Here is a 19,589-nt window from a genome sequence, read left to right as displayed (position 1 = left end):
TTCTACAGCTTCATCTAGACCACAAAAATGTGAGTTTTAAAATAATTGGAAATATCTTGATCTAAATAGGGCGATTAACAGCTGTTTAATAGGGCCAGCAAAAAGCTGACAAATGAGCAAATGCTTGTTTGTGGGCTGACTTGGTCATTTTAACCCATCAAAAAAATCATTGGCTGTTGGTGGGACACCTCCCTATTTAATAAGGGATGTGTGGCTGATGGATGATCACAGCAAAGGGACTCACAAACTGTCTACCTATCATTCATACGGCCCTCCCTGTCGGGTGCTTTAGCCTTGTAATGGGCTCTGTAAAGGAGTGCCGATCTCCAAGATCAACGCTTGAGCATTGGACCATCTAATAGGGCCCTAAGGTTTTACAATAAAAGGACTAGTTGTAGCCTTCGCCCTACATTACAGAACCTGTTCAGACCACATCCTTATATAGGTTCTTACTTGCCACAAAATGGAGACAACCAATGTGCTCGCTCTCTTCTAATGCCCCACGGCAACTAGAGATGATTGAACAGCGCTAAGTTTTAGGTTCGTTCGAACTCGAACCATCGGCATTTGACTCCCACTGCCTTCCTGTTCTGTGGGAAGGTGGAGACAGCCCGAGTACCGCCTGGAAAACAGGGATACAGCCTATTACCTAGACTGTATCTTTGTTTTCCAGGCGGTACTCGGACTGTCTCCACCTTCCACATGGAACGGGAAGGCAGCGGGAGTCAAATGCCGATGGTTCGAGTTCGAACTAACCTGAAAATTAGTGCTGTTCGATTATCTCTAATGGTAACCACATTGACTGCCTCTCTAACAGATAAGACTATGATCACGTCTCACCAATGGCAGTTTTACTAGTTTGACTTGATTAAGTGCCTGCACAGCTTAGACTAAAGTGGGCCAAACACATCAACTTCAGTGGGTTTAGCCAACTGTCCTAACTCAAGACCAGACTCAACATACACTGCTACAGACAGTCAAGATCTGCGGCACATGTGAATATGTAGATGGTTTACCAACAAAAGTGGCCATTTTACTGGTAAAACTCAAGTATTAGTGAGGTGCATACAGTCATTGTCTGTCTAGTAGCGCCTCTCTACATTAGAGTGTGATCACCAGTTCTCCATAGTGTTTTGGTCTCAAGATACAATATATTCAACATACAATGGTCGTCCTGGAACCAATGAATATTGGAGCTTGAAGAACCACTGTATACGGATAGGTCGGGAAGAATAACTGCTCACCATCAGTTATTAAAAATAACTCAGACAAAAAAACAAGAAAAACAACGCGAAACATTCAAAAAGTGGAAGCTTTTTTTTAATATTGCTCTACCATCATCCTGAAAGGCATAATAATTTGACTTACACATCTGAACTGATTGAAGTTACAGAATCATGTCTCCTTTTTGCATTTAACAATATATACAATATAAAATAAATACATTTACACAAATGGACATATTTCTGGAGCACATGTATGATACACAGCACAAAAATATACAGTTGATTGTATTACAGATGTGAAGCCCATCGATAACTATAGACATGGTTTTATTTGTGATAGTGGTTACGTTGCAACTCCTGGAGTATTATAATCATCTCATAATATTTTTTTCCTTTATAATTTTATTTTTTTTTAAACTTTTTTGTTCCTTCAACAATCCTGTGATCGAATGTTTTCCAAGGTAAACCAAGAGTAGTAAATCACTAAATACACTCGCCATTTCCCATTTTCTCCTTAAGAAAAATAGCAGTTTACCGTTTTTATACTTTTTTATTTTTTTTATATCCTTTAAATGTAAAATAGTCTCATAAATACAACTTTCCAATTTGATTGAGATATCGAGTGCGACTCTTCACAGACACATAATCATATTTCTTTAAATAAAACAAACAAATAATTTAAAAATTAAATTATAAATCTAAATAATAATTTACATTTTTTTTAATCATACACCCTTTATATTTTCTTGCACCTCAAGCTATTAATGCCATAGTAAGAGAAATATAAATAAACACCATCCACACAAGATTTTATTATAAAATAATAGGTTTGCCTGTTCAGTTCACTAAATAAATTCACTGAAATAAAATGCAGAATTATTCAATATTCAACTGTTTAGCCGATTTTCCTTCCTTTTAACGAACACGGCAGTGTTATCTAGCGTCTAAATTGAATGACCATAATACCGAACAAGGCCTAAATTAGTGCATTAAAATTTCCCGATTTTTTTTTCAAATTTGTAATTCTAATCTCGTCGGCTTGCTTGGAAATACACATTTGGAGTACGCCGCTATACCCCAACACAGTAAAATAGATGCGTACAGCTAAGCTGTGTTGATTGTTTTCTCATACCTATAAATTTCTATATGTGGTTAAACCCTAAAATAGTAAAATAAAATAAAAGTTAAGAAATAAATAATCTCATTCAATCAGCACCATTTTAATTTTTTTTTTCCTCCAAGGAGTAGTCAAATTTTACCTACTTGTACAGGGACGCGCCAATTTCTGAATACCTATCAGAGCTATATTTAAAGGTACTCGCCATCTGAATGAATTGCTAATGATGAGTAATCTAAAACCACACTACAGTCACTTCTCTACTGAGAAACCACAATCTACAATATAATCCTTATATAGCTAATGGTAGATACACAGTACTTATAGGATCAGGCTGCTGTGTTTCATCAACCCGTTGTATTCTGTATAAAGCACAGAGAGTAGCAATAGTGTCTGGATTTTTTTTTTTTTTTGCGCCAAAAAAAAATTAAAAAATCAAATGGTTTGCAACAACACAGAGCGCGTTATTAACAGTGGATGATCCAGAAGAAGAAGCCATATTTACAGCACTTGAAAACTGAGCTTAGTTAAATGTAGAAGTAGAAGATATATTTGGTGTTCTTTTAAGAACCATTTAAAAAGTCTTTTTTTTTTTCAGTTTATATTTTTAATTTTTTTTATATTTTTTACACATATATATATTTTTTTGTTTGTTTGTTCGAAAGCCACAAGATTTCTTGCGTATTTTCTCAATTGGAGTTTTGATCTGCCAAGGTGTAGTATTTTTTTTTTTCTGAAGACTTATATGACCAAGGAAACCACAGATTAAACTACTGTAGGCTCCGGAGGAATTGTACATCCAATATTGCCTCTAATTCTACCCTGTGTCTAAAAAAGCGCACATCACAAGAATCGAACAGCCACAAGGAGAACAAGACAACAAGGTTTTCTTTTTCTTTCTTTTTTTTTCTTTTTTTTGAAAATGCAACTGTCAAATTAAAAAAAAAAAAAAAGAAAAGAAATAAAAAAGTTTGGTAAAAAGCACAGCAAACGGGAAACATTGAAAAGCTGAACTATGATTTTTTTTGTCAATTAAGATTACAGTTTTAATCACATTTGTGTACATATAATATGGGCGTTCACATGATACAGGGAGCAACTATTAACACTGATTTATTGGCAGAGCATGTAGACGTATTGTAGGTAGATGGAAAAATTGGTCAGCAGGGTAGGTGTGGGGTTACATTAGATTACACCTTTTAACAGTCTCATACGGAAACAGAGATCATGCAGCAACAATAAGGGTCGAAAAACCACACTGACTGCTTTAGCTATCCATAAAAAAGGTAAAAAATTAATTCAAAAAGAAAAAAAAAATGACAATTTCTTATATTATTTTTTCAACTCAGCTGATTATATATATACATACATACATATGTATATATTTAGTTTTTTTCCAGAGAGTTTATTGCTGGACGTTGCATTACCTGCAATAATAATATATTATTTTACATAGTGATTTTTTTTGTACAATTTTTATATCCTAGTTTAGCTATTTTTAAGACACCATAGCAGTTTTCCAAGCGTCCTCATGGGGAATCGTAAGCAGATAAGACTATTTATATACATTGCAGGTGTAATCTAATATCGTCTTCAACACAACAGGTAGGCTAGGCTTTACAGAATAAGAAAGTGGATTTTTTTGTATGTTTTTTTTGAACCAGAGTGGCACACAACATTAATTGCATCCGTGGTAATATGCACCATCCTTCCACTATTGCTTGAATAAGAGAAATATCCACAGAATAATCAGTAAATGGCTGAAAAGTGATAAAGCTGGTACAAAATAATCTCCATTTTATAACAAGAACAAAAAAAAGAAACATTTGTAATTGTTACAATTAAAAAAAAAAACTCCTTTTAAGGAATTTTTTCGATGTCCTTGTGTATTGTTCATCGTTGCTCGAACCCATATGCGGTTTTGCATTATATTATCATTTTATTTTATTTAAATTAATAATATTTGTTAATTAATATTGCATGAATGAATAAAGCTTAAAACTATTCCCTGAAAAAAGTCACATAGTACCTAACCGAGAACTTTTTTTGGAAGACTTCAAAAAACAAAGGATTTGAATGGCCGGGTGGTCTAGATGGAAAAGAAAACCAGATGAGGCAGCCAATGACGTGTCGCTCAGGGTGTCAAATTAGAGATTGCTCCCAAGGAATCCTGAAAGTGCAGTCACTTTTTGTAAAATTTATGCAGGATATGATATTTTTTGTCATGGATTCCAGTCTGTTTTTTGGGGGCCTTGTGGTCCATACTAAATTCAGTGGCATCCTATGGATTTCTGTCCTTTGGCAGGGCTGGCTTCCATTTCTCTTATTTAAAGACTTTTTACATTTTTTTTTTTTTACTCTTTATCTTAAGTTCAGCAGCAAAAAAAAACCGGGAGAGGAAAATATCTGCACAAGTACAACGCAGAATGAAAAGTCGAAAGCTACTCCAGTCTTGCTGCTACTTACGTCGGTGCAGTCACTTGCTTTTGATTCAGTACATTATTTGCCATAATAATTAGACGTAATTTCCCTTATTTTTATTTTTTTTTTAATTTAAATTTTTTTTTTTAATCAGTGGTGCTGCCAGGCCACCAAACCTTCTTTTAGTCAGACCTTGGCCTCAAGCATTTCCAAAAAAAGTTTATGCATAGGAACTTTCCCCTCCAGTTTGATGTTGTAGAAGTGCTGGACTGCCTTGGTGGACGTTTGTCGAAGCAGTGGCAAAGTCATCAGCAACTTGCCGGCCCGGCGGGGGTCTTCGATGTGTTGTCCAGCTTCGTAATCCTGCAGGGCCTCATGTAAGACGTCTTGAAGTTTTTGAACGGCTTCAACATCTTCTATATGCATGGAGTCTAAAAAAAAAAACAGAAAAAAATCTTTCAATATTCATCATTAACATACATTTTTAAAAAAAGCTATAAAAACTTGAAAAAAAATAACAAAACGAAAAACAAGTCATTTAGTAAAAATTTATGAAACTAGAGAAATACATACAACCAATTTAAACCCATATGAACCCCATACAACCTATATGAATATAGAAGGCTATACATGCTTGGTCTCTCCCAACCTATCCATGCCTATGCACATGCCTAGCCAAACATGCTTGAGTTTTCAATGGAGAGAAGAGCATAGAGTGCTACCACATGCCTGGGAAAGGATCAGGCATGTTGAAATAAAACTGCATGATTCTTCTCTACCTCGACACTGTCAGAGAGAGGCGAGAGACCACCAAAACCATTTGATGGCTGACTAGGTTAAAGGAAAAAAAAAAAAGGCTAGCTTAACAAAATGACCAAACCCATCAACTTTGTTGGGACCAGACAACCAGCTCATCATAGTATGGATTTGCTGTTTCTTCATCAACAGATGCTCTTGGAGGCAGGATGGATCAGACATTGAATTTTTGTTGTCATTGGAGATAAGTGATCACTGGAGGAGACTGGCAGAAGTTTACTCCACTGTACGGGTAAATGTGTAAGGGAATGGAAACTATTGAAGATATAGGTGATGTCCACACTACGGAATTCTTGTGGATAACTTGTCGCGGATTCCACCGCCCATCCCCGTGAGCTCTTGCTTCAATCTCTACCGGTCCCATAGACTCCATTTTATGATCAGTCAGATTCTGCTGTCCACCCGAAGAATGAACATATGGAATCCGTATCTGACCATAGAATGGAGTCTATGGGACTGGTGGAACTTCAATCGGGAGCGCGGGTGGGCAAGCAACAGAATCCGCGGCAAGTTATCTGCGAGAATTCCGTAGTGTGGACATACCCTAACACCTAGAAAGACCACAAAACATTCTGACAGTCTGAAACAATTAACTCTATGACATCAAACATAATACTGGTATAGATTTAGCAGAGTTTGGAATATGGCACAATCCATGATGTTATTTTTAGATTTATACTGCATAATCCTCCTGAGGTCCTATGCATATGGATCATTACCATTTCTGACTCTTCAGCTATAATACAATGCCCATAAACTACTAGACATTTCATACTAATGCATACTATACAAATGGCTGGTTCCATTGGACGCCATATTATGGAGACATTCTCCGCTTGAAGAATTGCTTATATGGAAGTAACAACTCCATGGTGTGGACTTTGTCACGTTACATGGGACATATTAAACAATGCAACTCTGCTACATCTTTAAAACGATGTTAAATCAATCCCTTGCCAGTCGACTGCAGTAGATCCTATTCGCTTAGCCATGGCAAGATGAGTGCTTGAATAACAGCCATGATGCTTCTGCTACAAACAGAGACCGCTATGAAGATCTCTACAATCTAAACAGGACAACATTATTGTCCCCATTTAAAGTCACAGCAACAATATTGCAAACTGCTAATTGCAAAATCAATTAGGGGGAAAAAAAAAAAATTCTAAAACCGGTCACGCATGTCGTGTCTCTCAGGGGGGCAATTTGGGCAGAAGGTCTCATTTCACTTGAGCCGCGCCAAATCACAAGTCGTCATCCACAAGTAAGCAATAGCAATCTGGTTTTTCATTTTTCAGAGCGGCTGAGCCCAGCCTGAGATTGATCGTCGCATATGGCCCCAGAAAACAAACTGTCAATACTTTGAATGCTTCAGAATTTGAACAAATAGCCGTCTACCCATTGAAGCCGCTCATTGCATCCCATTTAACAGATTTTATTGACAGTTTCCTTCTTGTAATTAAAGGGAAAACTACTGGCCAGAAACCAAGATAAAGTTCAAAGAAAGGGTCACAACAAAAGCAGATGGAGGGGCACGGCATGCCTGTCAATGGTACACGGCATCAGAGCATGTTATCGACATACAGGTATCTACCGATCAGCATGTCATTAAACACCGATCTATAGGCAACTATATGTAAATGCTAAAAGGGGCTTAAAGGGACATAGGAAAAGCATTAGGAGAAGTGAGGCTAAAAGCCCAGTGATTTTTACTTCACTCATACCCATGACTGCTTCAGGTAGCTACATGCTTTGTTAACCCTTCCTATCCGCAAGGTTGAGTTGAGCGTTCTACCAAGTGTCTCTATGGCGTCGATAGACCCAGCAGCTTTCTTTTCTTAGATTGATCACCTGGAGTGAGTTTGTCTTTTTGTAGTTCTTGGTCTAGATGGTTGAGCAACAAATTAACATGGGACAGGACACTTGCTTGTTTATATGCTCTATTAGAGCGGATGGATGATGTTATTTAGAGGTTTGGCACTGTTTAGGACTTCCCTTGATAAGCTAATAAGGGGAACTCTAAAGGCCCCATTACACTAAACGATTGTTGGCCAATAATCATCTAATAGAAGACAACGATCAGCCGACATGGACGATGTCGGCTGATCGTTGCTGTCATTTGTCTTTCAACATGTTGAAAGACAAACGACCAGGATAGCGGTGATCTGCTGCCATCCCTCCGTGGAATAGGAGTGGCGGCAGCAGACCGCTGCTATCTTCTATGGGCTTCCCGGATGATCTAGCGATCATCCAGGCAACCCCCCCCACCACCTCTCTGCAGCCCCCCCTGTACTCACCTGCTTGCTGCCAATGCGTGTAATGGCACCAGCAGTGAGCAGGGAATGAGGGGCAAACGTGCGTTGGCAGTGCTCTTTTGCTCCTCAATATTGCCCCGCCCTGGGGCTTAAGGAAGAATAGCTTTCACTATGTAGGACTCCATCTAGCCAGGTAATACACGGTTATCCATTAAATTACATGATTGCAAATATTATACTAATATCCCCATTTAGTGGCCATTGCAGGAACTATTACACAGAGCGATGGCAGCAGACCGTCATTGTCGTTTTAAAAATTTGCAATATGTTGAAAGACAAGGATCAGCCGACATCGTTAATGTTGGCTGATCGTTGCCGTTTAACAGTAGGTATTACACCAAACGATTATCATACGATAATCGTCCGAATACGGCTGATAATCGCTTGGTGTAATAGGGCCTGAAGTCTGGACCTAGAGATAAGCTGAGACCAAAGATCTGCAAAAGTGATGACAAAACAAGGACTTTAACCAACCTGAATTAGCAAGTGCTATAGCTTTGAGAGTCACGAATTCTTCCTTCTCCAGTTTCATGCTCTTGTATTTCTTGACAAGTTGCAAGATGGCGTTATTCAATTCCAGCAAACCCGCCAATTTTGACTGGTCTTCATCCATGATGTAGTCTTCGGCATAGACCAATTCATCCTCGAATGAGAGAGATCGGTATACTATGCCTAGTAGCAAGATCTCCATCCATGCGCTCTGTAGGAGACTCATCTGATCAGCAAGAGACAAGGTGGAGAATCCTGGAATAGGGAGGAAAAATAACAATTGTTAGAAGTAGAATCACATTTCCACCAACATTAAATCAAAAGGATTTATTTACTCTACTCTCTCAAATCTATCTATCTATCTATCTATCTATCTATCTATCTATCTATCTCCTATCTATCTCCTATCTATCTATCTATCTCCTATCTATCTATCTATCTATCTATCTATCTATCTATCATCTATTTATTTCATCTATCTATCTATCTATCTATCTATCTATCTATCATCTATTTATTCCATCTATCTATCTATCTATCTATCTATCTCCTATCTATCTATCTCCTATCTATCTATCTATCTCCTATCTATCTATCTATCTATCTATCTATCTATCTATCTATCTCCTATCTATCTCTCTCCTATTATCTATCTATCTATCTATCTATCTATCTATCTATCTATCTCCTATCTATCTATCTATCTATCTATCTATCTATCTATCTATCTATCTATCTCCTATCTATCTCCTATCTATCTATCTATCTATCTATCTATCTATCTATCTATTAGTAGGATATCAGAGCAGCACTACTTAGTAGCGTCAGTTGGTGCCAGCAGATTCCCCAACCACGGGTACAGATGTATAAAATGATGAATTACCTTACCTTTGGAGTGCTGCGGACTATTCATCATTCTATCTATCTATCTATCTATCTATCTATCTATTATCTATCTATCTATCTATCTATCTAGTCCAAGAGTATAAATCCCGCAGCACACAAAAAAGTAAGTGTAAAAAAGTGTAATTTATTCCATCAGTGTAGAAAACATGCAGCAAAAGTGACGCGACGTTTCGATGATCTCCATCATCATTTTCAAGCTTGAAAATGATGATGGAGATCATCGAAACGTCGCGTCACTTTTGCTGCATGTTTTCTACACTGATGGAATAAATTACACTTTTTTACACTTACTTTTTTGTGTGCTGCGGGATTTATACTCTTGGACTAGCTACTGAAATCCTTGGTCTGGATTTACCGCTGGCACCACAGGTTACTTTTGGAGTGCTGCTCTTTATTTTTATAGTATATCTATCTATCTATCTATCTATCTATCTATCTATCTATCTATCTATCTGCCGTAATCTATATTTTATATCCATTTATACTATAACTTCCATCTATAATATCCAGCCATCATTCTATCTATCTATGCTGGGTCTTCCTCTGTATCTCTCTGAGATCTCTACAGTACGTTTATGTGAATCACGGCTGGTAAATACACTGTTAACATAACATATGTGGAATAGCAGTTGTTCTGGGGAAATGTGTGATGTTGAGCGGTAATGTGCTCATTTACATGACTTTTCGATAGGGAGTTAATAGATGTTACAGTCATTAAACCAGACTGTTAATTTTCTCAATCACTTCGGCGGCAATACAAATATATACTGTAGGAAATAATTCCTTGGCCTGTTGGTAAAGTACATAAGTTTGCCAGTTGGCACCTAACAATGACAACGACTTAATAAAATCATCAAAGGGGATTAGAAGTGATTTTCTTAAGGGGGTCTTAAGACATGTCTGGAGCTTATATTGAGCGCTTTGTGAGAGGGAGAACCTACAGAGAAAGAAGCCTTGCTAGCATCCAGGCGCATCTTTTTCAATTCTGTACTAAAGAGATACAAACTGTACAAGAAACCATACAAATAGGGTATTAAAAGGCATAAAAATGATAGGAGGGAGATAACCTGTCATTGGGAGAGGAAGCAGCTATGAGGCACTATGTACCTCATGCCTCAATAACCCTTATTACTTAAAGATACAACAACCACATGTCTGCCGTCCGTCTATGCAAAGGGTATATTGTTGCGTAACACTGTGCCTCTACTCAACCAACATAAAGTACTCCTGTTCTATGTGAATGATGTTTTTTTCGGCCCCTGTGGGGGTAACTTTAGACACCTTATGTAAACTCAATACTTTATTATGTGCCATTAGGATTATTGCCTCCTACTATAGGGTAGATGGGCCATTGGGTCCTAAGATATGTCACCTACTGGGCAACTTATGAGCAACATCTGTAGCCCCGACATAGTAACTTTAAGAGTTTATCTAGCTCAGAACATGGTTAAAAAAAAAGGTGTTTTCACCTTACCAATTCCCTTTACTATTATTCTGATGCTCTTTATTAACTTGTCCCTCTTAAAGGTACCCATACACCTTAGACTAAATTCGACAGATTTCAGTATGGTTGCTTCCCAACTCTTCTCTGACAGATGATCTTGGTGGAGAGAAGGGTTGGATGTGTTGGATTTTTACTACCAAAACTTTTTGTTCCTAGAAAAATAAGGTGGCCCCAAAGCCTTTTAGCCATGGTTTAACCCCCTCCCATAGAGAACACATGAAAGTTTGGCAGTGCTAAACATTCACGAACATGGGGAGGTTGGGAAAATGTTGGGCAATGGTTATCAAAAGTGTGTGGCCAGCTTAACGCAACATACTGGTTGTAGGGGTTACTGTTGTGACCAGTGACCATCTGAGATACCAGAGAACAATGAGGGACCCAGGATGTATCGGAACAGTAGCATTTATTTTTTATTTTACCATATTTTGAGTCATTTTAAACCCCTCTAAAGCATCTGATTCAAAAGTGATTCCAGGGCCCCCAACTACAATGCCCCACCAAAAATATTATAAACCATTGGGTTCCATTAGGCACCCAAGCCTGGTTGTGTCTCTAACCTTTGCAACCCCTATAGTTACACCCATTAAGAATCTACAACACTTTCTATCCACCATTACACAGTACAGTAACCAATGAATCTAAGTTATAGACACCTGTAGCCATAAGATTAACCATCCTGCTATTTTTGATTTCCTATTTACATCAATTGTTTTTTTTACTGAAGTTCCTAATTTGCAATGTATTATCCCTATAGCGACCCAAGATTAGTATTTCTTTTCTATGTACCCATCACTCCATACCTTCTCCATTCAAGAAAGTGCAAGTCACGATTTTTGTTTCCCATTTCCAAGGCATAAGCCGTAGACAAGAAGAAAAACAAAAACACCCTTTTATATTGTTTCCGTAAACTAAAATTAGATTTTATACAATCCCCGACAGATTCCCCGCATACATTTATTGGACGTGATTGTGAGCCACCAGTTCACCTTGTATTCTATATACTTTGCCACAAATCATAAAGCGCTTTCTTCCTTACAAATATTAGTTTCTGCAAGTGCAAAGAAAAAGAATGCTCGTTCAATTAGCTCTCAATACGACGCTTCCCCCGTAGAACCGAGATTTTTTTTATTTTTTTTTCCCCTCTCCTATTCGGCTGCAGCAGCAGATGGACAGAGAATATAGCCTACAGCACCTTCCGGTGACAGTCTACTCTCCCCTCCCGGGCACTGCTGTTAGTAAATAATTAGATTTACACATTCCCAATCTCCCCACATCTTTCTACCGCATAATTAAAAGTGGGATGATTAGGTTATTGAATGGAAGGAGGAACTTTTTTATTGAGGTCCATTCATGATTTTATCAGGGCCAGCACTTTTATAGTTGTCACGAGGGTGCAGGCATCCAATTTTTCTTATCTGCCTGATTAATACAAACGCTGTTTCAGGACGCATTAATTAACAGATACAAATCTACGTTCTCATGGAAGGATCAATACGGAGAAGAAAAGAAGCATCAATGTGAATTTAGTGCTGATGATGGAGAAGACACTCCATTGACGTTTACGTGCATAGAAACGCTAAAGTTTCTCCACAATCCCCTTTGTCCCTGCCATTTACAAATTAACAGGTTTTTTTTCCTCTTCTCCTTCTCTCAGGTCTCACAATCTTTCGGAAAGATTGTCTGGGTTTAATTAAGCGAAAGGTGATAAATTTTGGCACAAAAAGAGACACGTGTACTGGAGCTCCCTAGGGTTCCACGAAGGCTGAAACTTTTTGTGTCGTTTTAGTAGTATAATGTTGTTACCTGTATTTATAACCTAAAAGTCAAGAGTGTGAATAGCACCCTGACCATAAGGCTCACCCAATACATAGTATTTGAGCCCTCCATCTGCTGTATATGCTCATGCTGAATACCTCCAGTGGAAGGGTTAGACTTTTGTTGCTGTAAGTTTTTTCCCTTTGTCTAACAATATTTCGGGCAGATTGTCGGTGGATATAGCCAACAAAAATACAAAGTGTAAGAATTTTCTTAAAGTGTCACTGTCGTATTTTTGTTGTTGTTGTTGTTGTTGCAGAAATCAATAGCATAGGCGATTTTAAAAAAGTTTGTAATTGGGTTTATTAGGCAAATATGCCATTATCTGCATTCACAAAGACTTTCCACAGGTCCCCCCCCCCCCTCCCTCCTCTCTCTCATTCACTGCTCATTATCAGAAAATATTGACTCTTTTACATCAGTCAAGCCCTGTCTGTTCTATGGAGAGGGAGGAGGAAGGAGGGAGATTAGTCACCAGCAGAGAGCAGAGAACAAAGGATTACTCAGTGGGAGCTGTGTAAAAGCCGGTATTCAGAGGTCAGAGAGGTTAGTGCTGACTTCAGAGGAGATAGCCCGGTGATGTAGCTGTAAATTTACTCTTTGTTGTCCTGTTTTGGTGCCCCATCCCCCTCAACCCCTCCGCTCTCCACAAGAGAACTATGAAGACGGGGGGGGGGGGGGGGTTCAAACTTCTTTTTCATGATAAAAAATGCATTTTTCGGCTAACAAACGCAATTACAAAGTTTCTTAAAATCGCCAGTACTATTGATTTCTGCAAAAAAAAATTAACCGACAGTGAGACTTTAAGAAAAAAAAACTTAAGAATTTCATTAATATGAGATACTGTAATAGTCTCCACCGTTTTACCAACTTAAATCAAAGTAGAAGGAGGGTTAACATGAAAGGGATGTCCACCTACAGTATGTTATATGATAAGCTGATCTGCAAATGTTACGAGGGAAACCAACAGCAGGTGTTCAGTTACGCTACAGTGCCCCCACAGGTGAAATGAGACATTACACAGTTTCTATTAAAATCATTAAGGTCTTAAAAACTGCCAAAACCCCCCACCCCCAAGACAGCGTACTTGTTGATCCTTCATATGAGAGCAGGAGCAATAGGTCTACTTGTGGGCAAAATATACATAGTTTAATTAAAAGGAATGCTAATAGATCAATATGTCAGAGAAAAGTCTTGGTCAATATTTAAGCCGTCCTATGAATATTTCATATAATGAGCCTCCCATTATGTGCTCTGCTCAGATCTTTACTACGTAGAGGGAATTGTTCTTTAATTATAAAGTCATTTTCATTTTTGCATGTCAATGCTCGAGTGTGCACTGCGAATGTCCCTATATCTCTATTATATTCCATCACATGCTCACACATTGCTTTACATAGGACATGCATCAAATAAATGGATTTCATCACACAGTGCCAAATGAATCGTCAATCCAAAAAATCACTACTGACACCACCAAAATCAATGGCTTCAGCAATCTAGACTGGTCAATAATTTCAAGTTACTTAAAGGGGTTCTACGCTTTACACAATTCCTACATGTTAGAAGGGGCTTACTACAGTAAAATGGTCAGAAAGTGTCCCATTGGCGGGAAACCCAGCAATCAGCTGTAAGTTTCCCTGCAGCGCCTCCACAGGGGAGATTAGGTACTACACAATGTCCACTCATATCAATGGGCTGTCTGTGTAATTTAGGGCATGACCAGTCCTTCAGAGTCAGACCATGTCCATTCCTGAAGAGAGGACCTCCCTCTATAAACTCATAATCGGAGGTGAGCGAAACTGTAGCTAGCTTAGCTAAACCCAATCTAATGGATCACCCCTCCATTAGTTTAGTCTGGTTATATTAGTGTCACTTTCGAAGTGCTGCAGTTGCCTGGAGAAGTCCACGAAGATAATCTGAGGTCTCCTAGCCTTGTATCTTTTTTTTTTCCGGGCAACTGGAGCAACTAATTTGGCCAGACTGAACCAGTCAATGGCTGATCCATAAAATTCAGTTTTACTTTACAGCTAAACTTGGGTTTACTTAAATATGATATGTGAAAATTATTAATTTTAGTCTTGAATGAGCACGGAAAGAATATCAGGCGTTTTTACTAGGGATGAGTGAATTTACAGTAGGAACGAAGCAAAACGCTTCGTTGGGATTGACCGGCAGCTCGCCAGGCTGCTGGCTTTGAAGTCCATGCCGCTACCTACCGTTCCTCCCCAGGTACTGGGAAAAGCTGTATCCAGTCCTGGGAAACTGGAAGAAGTTTCCCAGCACTGGATCCATCTTTTCTCGTCACCCGGGGAGGAGCGGCACAGAACGGCACAGACTTCAAAGCCAACAGCCTGACAGGCTGTTGGCCAATCCAAACAAAGCGCTTCTCTTCGTTCCTACTGTAAATTCACTCATCCCTAGTCCTTAGGAGTCTGTATGACTGTTATCCTTGGGCTATGTTGGACACTGCTCATTTAATTGGACAGAGCTGAGCTGTAATACCTTACACAACCTATGGACAAGAGTGGTGCTGTTTCTAGAAAAAAATATATCAGACCTCTTTTCCTAATCCTGAAAAAAACACCCATAATATCTCATTCATAGCACCACTTTGGCCGTGTTAGTTCAAATGACCCCCATTTCTAAAATCCTGGCAACATTGTACGGATAGAGAGGAAGAAATGTGGAAATGCTGCCTTAAATATATATATATATATATATATATATAAATATTTGAAAAGAACATATATCCGGCCTGGCACTCAAAGGGTTGTCTACCAGCTCTTCTGCCATTTTGCACTAGGAGCCCATGTGCTTGACAACAGCGCTATAGGCAGCTGTCAACTAGTTTTTCCTTTTATTATTATTATCATTTTTTTTTTCTCTCTCTCTCTTTCGCCAAGCGAACTGATGCACTTTGCAGTCAACTTAACAAAAAAGGCTAAGCATAGAAAAGTGTGAAGGACAAAAAATATCTGACGGCTAGCCTTCAAAAATACACTCTCACTTCACAAGGCATGAATGTTTGTTTTCACAGCCGAGCGTTGACAGAAATAGGCTGCAATAAAGGCATATGAATTTAACCCCTCTTAGGCATTCCCTAAATGCTACTTGTAAGCCAGCGCTGGCTCTCAGCGATTTCATCCGACTGAGATGCCTGCTACAATCAGCCAAGGAGGCCAATGATGGGTCTGTTTTGATGCTTTGACTGCTGTTTGTGTGTCTAAAAGCTGACACATTAGACATTCCTCAAACAGAAGCCGTCATTGCTGAATGCTAATTATACTCTAATGACTCATTGCACTGTTGTGTCAACACCGCATACCTATCAGTATCACGCTTAAGGATAGAAAAATTGCACATTCCTTTCCTCTCTTTTCGCGTAATCTATGCCGCCGTGCAAACATTTTACGTTTTTGCCAAAAAAAATTGCTCATTTCAGGGACCAGGTGGTGATCATTACCGTGCCATGGTTCTATTGGTTTTACTAGAGTTTATAAAAAAAAATGAGGGAAAATAGATGAAGTCTCACAGGGGTTGTTTGAGGTTAGTTAATAAAGAATTGGTTTTCTTTTTGCAGAAATAATGCCAATTTTGTGTATTGGTCATGTCCAGTGTCGTAGCTCAGTCCTAACGATTATATTGCATTGAGCTGCAGTACTAGATGTGACCTATGTATATAAGTGGTGCTATTTGTCTTATTTTATGATAATATCTAATAGATGTAAGCTAGTGGCTGCATTTGTCCTGACTCTTCAGTGTCTTTTTCCTTTTCATTGGCTTGTTGAAGGATAAATCCTATTATTTAGCTATCCTCACATTCCCATCATAGGATCAGACCTACAAAGAGTCATGCAGTGGCTGTGACATGTCTAGGGACATGACTAGAGATGATCGAACATCCTAGGCTGTACCTAGGCTGTATCCCTGTTTTCCAGGCGGTACTCGGGCAGTCTCCACCTTCCCCACGGAACGGGAAGGCAGCGGGAGTCAAATGCTGAAGGTTCAAGGAGGTTCGAGTTCGAGTTCCTGACGTTCGATCATCTCTAGACGTGACATGTCAGGCCTGCTCAGCCAGCCAGTGGCCATAACAGGGTCCCGCCTCGGCCGCTCACTGGCTGAGCAGGCCTGGCATGTCAAAAAACAAGTCCGACCCCAGACTTATCCTTTAAGCTTACTTTTAGAAATGAGTGAACTCACTATTACTGATGGTCGAATTGGCCATCAGATTCAATCTGGTCCAAATACATTCGATCGGAATCGAAGGTGCCCCACTGCCCTGAAAAGTCATCAGATGTTTTATCTAGCCTAGCTATATCCCCACAAAGTGACAGGGTTTTTTGACTGTGCTGTCTTATAGGGCCTATAAGTCATCAGTTGGTCAATCCTATGGTCCCTCAAGATTGGTTGAGTTAGATCTGGTGGCAAGGAATTATGGAGAAGCTTAATGGGCCTCCACCGAGGTCATAAAACCCTTCTTTTAATCCGTTCTAAGCTATGATGCCATGATGCCATGATGCCACAATGCTAATAAAAATTATTTTATCATTTTTACTTATATCCCCTGATGATGCTAATTATATGTAGTTGTTCAGAAGAAACACGTAGGGAAAAATATTTGTTTACTAGTTGACTAGAAGGATCCTAGTTATTTAAAATAGGCAGGCGAAAACAATGTTAAAACCAACTTGTTGGACTGTTACCAAGCTTATAGTATATAGTCTGTTCTGTCAAACGCATGTGAGAGTCATATCAGACCAATGGAAATGGGGAAATTCAGAACATATTTGGGTCCCATATGGTTATCAGGGCACCAGCATTAGCTCCCCCTTGCACTTTACAGAAAGTAATGGATGGAATGGCCGGAGAAACAACCCCTCTCTGCCTGTGTTAACTTTTCCTATATTTTTATACATTGTATTTTATGTCTTTCATTTGATAAGCCACAGTCTATATCTTAAAGCGTTTAAAAAGAATATAGATTGATATTTGATATTTTCTGCCCGTATTTACAGAGCTTTGGCCGGTTATTACATCACTACACACCGATCTCTTGTTTGCTCTAAGCTGTACATCACTTTCATCTCGGTGAAACCACGCAACGCGGCGTTCACAGTACATGTCCCTCTCAATCCATTAAGGACAATAGATTCCCACTAAACAAATATTCACTTGTCAGGAGTAGTTGAGGCACAAGATTCATTCAGCAATACTAAGTGTGTTCTGCAACAATTTAAAAGCCGTAAATTGGGCATTAACAAATAGCAAGATGCTGGCCGCTCGCTCACGTAGTGACCTTTCATTTCAGCGATTTCACAAAGTGTTAATGAAACACAGCGCACGGAGGGGATAATTGAGAATGCCATTCATGTACTAGTGCTGCCGAATGACTTTTACCAGGTATACCATGAAATAAAAAAGCTGTTCACATCATCATTTCACTTACAAATATCTATGATTTTAATGTTTCCTGACACGTCCAACCCAAGTGCATGCTATTATATAGGCGCGGACTGGATGGTGGGATGACCGGGCAGCTCCCAAGGGTCCTAAGAGACTCATCTGCTTCCACACCTGGATGATTGGGCCAGTGGGGAATTCCATTGAGTGTTACGGAGGCCATAAACAGTAGGTGAATGGTTGGCCATCCAAATTCTGGATGGGTTGGCACACCATCTACTGTATATGGGTAGGTCCTGATTCTTCCCCTGATGTAGAAAGAAGGGTGAAGCATGTTAACTTTCAACATGCCCAAGAGATTGGCAAAGAGTTGACCGGTTTTGGAGGAATAGCTATTGGCCAACTGAGCATTTGACCCACAGCTGCTTAAAGTTTATCGCTAGAATTAGTCAATAATTTGGTTGAGCATTAGGTGATATCACACTACCTGTCTGATGAGGTCACTATACTCTTGGCCAGGTGACCAATAGGAACAGAAACTGTTCCTATTACCCATGCAGGATCAGAGATTGTGACTATAAGTGTCTTGCAATATTAGGGCTCTCTTATATGGCCTGATATTAAAGAGCAAGTGAGCTGTCTCCTCGTTCCCCCCTTGCTGTCTGTACATGAATATTATTATTGATGAGCAAACCGTGTTGAGGTTCAAGTTCCAACCAACCCCAACCATCGGCATTTGACTCCTGCTGCCTTCCCATTCCATAGGGAAGGTGGAGACTGTCCGAGACCCGCCTGGAAAACGGGGATACAGCCTATGATCTAGGCTATAGTCCTGTTCTCCAGGAAGGACTTGGGCTGTCTCAACCTTCCCCACAGAACAGGAAGACGGCGGAGAGTCAAATGCCCATGGTCCAGGTTGATAGGAACCCGAACCTCGACCTGGTTCGCTTATCTCTAATTATTATTATTATTATTATTATTATTATTATTATTATTATTATTATTATTCCTGATAACTAAAATACAGTATATATAACAACAACAACACTACTAGTCAAAATAATAATAATAATAGTAATAATAATAATAATAATAATAATAATAGTAATAATAATAATAATAATAATAATAATAATAATAATAATAATAATATGCATCATTATTGTTTAACATTTTAATAATAATATAATTAATAATAATATAAGGACAATATTACAAATGTTTTCTAATTTTTTCCCCCTTCTTCTCTTAGAGGAGATATTAAAAGACACAATAAATTACACCAGAAATTCTGATATGTTACCAGATGGACGGATGGGTTAAAGAATTGCTACTTTTTTGATGAGAAAATGACTGTCTTACCCCTGAAGGTATAAAAGCCAGGCTATAATGACTTGGCAGTGCTAGAGACAGAGAGGCTTCGCAGTTGACCCAGTAGTGGGTATATTCATAAACACTGCCTCATATGGAGATTACAAATCTTACAAAGCAAACAGCGCAAATCAGCTATGACCAGAGGGAATTGCACAGCAGAGTTGGAACCGACTTTGATTTTAAATGGGGGACATCAACACAAATGT

At 38.9% G+C, this 19,589-nt stretch overlaps 1 protein-coding gene across 11 annotated transcripts in view; it reads right to left on the bottom strand.

Annotated features, from left to right (window-relative positions):
* Positions 1–1,302: 1,302 nt before the first annotated feature.
* The window catches only part of ESRRG (estrogen related receptor gamma), a 608,539-nt gene continuing 590,252 nt past the window's right edge, over positions 1,303–19,589 (bottom strand). For all 11 annotated transcript variants that reach the window (XM_069954516.1, XM_069954522.1, XM_069954526.1 and 8 more), the window contains 2 exons: positions 8,367–8,636; positions 1,303–5,195 (listed from right to left, as the gene is read on the bottom strand). In XM_069954516.1, the coding sequence (XP_069810617.1) occupies positions 4,951–5,195; positions 8,367–8,636 (515 nt within the window). In that variant the 3' untranslated portion in view covers positions 1,303–4,950. The remainder of the gene's footprint in view (positions 5,196–8,366; positions 8,637–19,589) is intronic.

This window comes from Dendropsophus ebraccatus, chromosome 15 (assembly GCF_027789765.1).
Source record: "Dendropsophus ebraccatus isolate aDenEbr1 chromosome 15, aDenEbr1.pat, whole genome shotgun sequence".
NCBI classification, from domain to species: Eukaryota; Metazoa; Chordata; class Amphibia; order Anura; family Hylidae; genus Dendropsophus; species Dendropsophus ebraccatus.
This window is presented reverse-complemented; position numbering and strand designations above follow the sequence as displayed.